The sequence below is a fragment of the Eurosta solidaginis genome, unplaced genomic scaffold (genome assembly GCF_040869045.1).
Source record: "Eurosta solidaginis isolate ZX-2024a unplaced genomic scaffold, ASM4086904v1 ctg00001055.1, whole genome shotgun sequence".
NCBI classification, from domain to species: Eukaryota; Metazoa; Arthropoda; class Insecta; order Diptera; family Tephritidae; genus Eurosta; species Eurosta solidaginis.
Genome location: NW_027136898.1, coordinates 955,449 through 959,737, shown reverse-complemented (window position 1 = coordinate 959,737; position 4,289 = coordinate 955,449). Strand labels below are relative to the sequence as shown.

Here is a 4,289-nt window from a genome sequence, read left to right as displayed (position 1 = left end):
GAAAAAAGGTTACAAGTCCACACAACCTCGCTTAACCGAAAAGACGAAGATATTGTAGACAGGTTTTCCGACCTTTCCCGGGCTTTAAGAGTTGTGTCCTATGTTCTACGGTTCTACAAAAGGACTCATCTGAAAACCTCCTTCAATGAAACATCACTGACGATTTCACCCATCGAGATTAAAGCAACGATGTGTCGACTGATCGTCAATGCTCAACGAAGCCATTATGCGGAGGAGTACAGAGCACTCCAAGAAAAAGGCTCAATCAAGCCAAAGAGCGATTTACAACCCTTGCACCCATTTCTCGATGAGGACGAGACAATCAGAGTCGGGGGGCGGCTCGAGGCGTCCAAGGACCTCTCGTATAACGAACGCCACCCCATAATTCTGCCTTATCACAGTGGACTGTCTCGTCTCATCACACGATTTGTCCATAAAATCTCGTTACATGGGGGAAATCAGCTTATGCTGCGCCTGATCCGCACACAGTACTGGATACCTCGCGTGAAAAATATGATACGATCAGAAATTCACAAGTGCAAGGTATGCGCAGTGCATAGGAAACAGGCGCAAACACAATTGATGGGCATTCTACCGACCGAACGAACCACCTATACCCGGGCATTCACTAACACCGGGGTAGATTTTGCCGGCCCCTTTGAGATAAAGAATTATCAAGGGCGAGGCTGTCGCGTGTCCAAGGGATATGTCTGCCTCTTTGTGTGTTTCTCCACTAAGGCCATCCACTTGGAAGCGACTACCGATCTGAGCTCCCGGGCATTCTTGGCGGCTTTTGCCAGATTCGTCGCGCGACGAGGCTGCCCGAAGAATGTGTATTCCGACAACGGAACCAATTTTGTCGGGGCATCCAGAGCCCTCAGGGCGGAGTTCAAAACCTTCATGGCTGACTCACGCGCCGAGGTAGTAACAACCTATGCATACCAAAACCTGAACTGGCATTTTATTCCTGCGTCTGCTCCTCATATGGGGGGATTGTGGGAAGCGGGAGTGAAAAGTTTTAAATATCACTTCAAAAGGGTAGCATCAAACCTTAAATACACCTTTGAGGAATTCTCTACCCTGCTTTGCAGGATAGAATCCTGCCTCAACTCCCGCCCCCTAACGCCCTCTTCCAATCAACCGTCCGACCTAGAACCACTAACCCCGGGGCACTTTTTAATAGGGGGACACCTATTAGCACCCCCGGAGCCAGACGCGAACGAAAACCCCGCATCAATTATTAATCGATGGCAGCGACTAAAGGCCCTACACCACACCTTTTGTCGACGATGGAAGACGGAATACCTCGTCGAACTTCAAAAAAGGAACAAATGGCGCCAACCTAAAGCAAATATGAAGCTTGACGATCTAGTTGTCATAAAAGAAGACAACCTGCAACCCAATGAGTGGAGGCTCGCGAGGGTTATCAACCTCCATCCTGGATCGGATGGACGAGTACGAGTAGTGGATCTCATGACGGCAAAGGGAAAGGTCACAAGACCCCTCACTAAACTCGTGCTACTCCCATCCAGCGAAGAGGATCGGGAATCTAGAGAGCTGTAACCGAACATACAACCTACCTCCCCCAGCGGGTTAGGGGGTCAGAATATACTCGCGGTAGGTATGCCTGTCGTAAGAGGCGACTATATTCAAGAGTCAAGGGGCTGCGTAGCGCAACCCTTCAGGTTGCCAGCGCAATATATACAGCTTCTCCAAACCCCCTTGTCAACCTCACCTATCCGCGGCAAATCCTGTTTCACTAACACGAGGCTCTGGCGACCCCAAGCTCTTCATGGAACTTGGGGGCGGAGAGGAGGGATGGCCTGGAGGTTTAATGTAGCCACATAAATCGTTCCCGAAATGGTCGGGCCAGAACCTTAATGGTGCTGTGTTACCGGAGCGTACCGGATCTGTATCTGGCAAAGGACCAACACATCGATAACACCCCCCCCCCCCCCCCCTTTCCCTTTTTTTTTTTTTTCACCGACACATATTCTGTGACCTAGCACTGACATGAATGTGGCGTCCCACAAACTTAACAAATTAAACGTGCGTTGAGAAATATTCACTGTAGAGGCTTGATAATAGGGACATGCTAGAACAACAAAGTTTTCGTGTATTTTTTTTTGTCTAGGGGTCAAGCTGCCATAAAGCTGAGTCATTACCCACTATTTTTCAATTAACTCGCATGTTTTACTGTATTCTCAATCGGTATATATGCCCATAAATCGTGATAAAGCATACTATTATTGTCTCAGACCACCATGGCGTTTTCATCCTGAAGAAAACTTCAATCCGGGAAAACCAAAATTTCGACTTAAACAGTAATGGTATGCCAATGCTTTTAGCAAAACAACAAACATTATGAAACTTCAAAAAATCCCCAAATACGTCAAAAAAATTTTTTTGAGTGGACTACCTTCTTTTCTACACGATGTTGCATAGTTAAAAAGTATTTGTGTGAGCACAAGCATAAAACAAAAGAATTAGAACTAAGGCCGTTTTCTTATATGAATTTAATAAGTGATCTGCCTTATACACACAAATTTTGAAAAAAAAAATCTTTGAAGTTTACGTCAGAAAACGTCCCTAAAACTGCTAAAGCAAAAGCGCAATCATTTAACAGCCAAAAATATTACCTTGTGGCATTGATCCACAGCCTCGCTGAATCCGTTCTCACTTCGGCCTTTAATTGTTATTATTTGGACCAGTAGGTAAAGGTGGTACATTTCCGCTTCGATTTGGAATTGGCGGCGGTCCACGGCGTGCTGGAAATGGTGGTGGGGGCCCCTACTGGATTCGGCTGGATTGCTGATCCTTGTTTACTGGACTTTCACCACCAGAAGAACGCATTAAATTATCTTCATTTACAGCTAGTGGAAATGGTGGTGGCGGATGCCTAGGTGCCGGAATTTCAAATTGTATTTCTCCAGTATCGCGATCCATTTCGGTCTTAATCGCCACCAGCACAGTCAGATATTTGCGTTGCTCACCCACCAAAAATGCATTCGAAACTCCATCCAGTTCTCTCTTAATCAAATTCTCAATATGAACAGGTGGTATATTCTCACCACCGGCTGTAATGATTATCTCCTTAGAACGCCCTGTGATATATACATAACGCTTATCATCAACGTAGTCACCAGAATGTAGCCAATACTCACCATCAAGCGCTTCCTCGGTCTTTTCTTCGTTGAAAATGTAAACCATGAATACGTGGCGACCGCGTATGCAAATCTCACCATGTCCTTTCTCATCCTTGTTGAGTAGTTTTGTCTCACAACCGGTTAGCGTTTTTCCAATTGAATTGAGTGGTTGCGTATCGGGTAGGCATAATGTATGACAACCGCCCACTTCAGACATGCCAAATGCATCCAAAATTTTCATATCCAAGCTGAGGAAATATTTTTTTTGTCTCGGGTGACATCGGTGCAGCGGCTGTGACAAGTGTGACCACGTGATCGAAACCGAGTGCCTGCTTAACTTTGGACATAACCAATTTTTTAGCGATGTTATAACCAAAGCCACCCGAGCCTTCGTTTCCATATAGTGACGTGGTGTTACACCTTTGGCCCAACTGGCTGGCATCTTCTTCATACTTCCATTATATGTGCAGATGGCTACCATACGTTGCTGGAATTTTTCATAGACACGTGGCACACCCATAAATCGTGTGGGACGCGTATGACCGAAGGCAAAACCAAATATTGTCCATGTGGAGAATGATGCTTTCTGCCACAATAACATGGGTACTTCAAGATAATTAATTTCATTCGCATTTTGCGCTTTTTAATTTCATGTTGCTCCCAAACTGTGCAGCTCACCTGAAAGGAAAAGAAAATTAGTATTGTGTATAAAAATTTCAATCGTTGCGTACCTCGTTTTTCTTTCTCAATGACAGGAAATTCATTGAAGGGTAATACAATCCACTTACAATAACACAATGTACACTACAAAACCCATATGGTGTTGCCAGATGCTAAGGCGTCGCAAAATCGGGAAAAACGCAATCACACTTTTTTCCCCCTTTCCCTCTTCCTTTTTGGGCCGTGTTTTACGGATTTTAACAAAGGTTATTAAAATGCTCCCACTAGGGGGGATGATGACTTAACCCCTTTTAAGGCGAAAAAAGGGAAATTTATAACCTGAAAGAAACGATCTTCTCTAAAATATCCTACTACCACCCAGATCAAATACACCTGATTTCTTATAGTGGGTTAATGTACAATGTATTTATCACACTTTACAATAGTTTTTTTTGCTGATTACACTGTAGGGGGCGGAACGCC

The 4,289-nt window shown here is 44.8% G+C and overlaps 1 protein-coding gene across 1 annotated transcript; it reads right to left on the bottom strand.

Annotated features, from left to right (window-relative positions):
• Nucleotides 1-2,790: 2,790 nt before the first annotated feature.
• On the bottom strand, nucleotides 2,791-3,747 carry LOC137235706 (very long-chain-fatty-acid--CoA ligase bubblegum-like). Its single transcript, XM_067758587.1, has one exon. It carries the CDS (start codon nucleotides 3,745-3,747, stop codon nucleotides 2,791-2,793), a length of 957 nt encoding a protein of 318 aa, XP_067614688.1.
• Nucleotides 3,748-4,289: the final 542 nt, after the last annotated feature.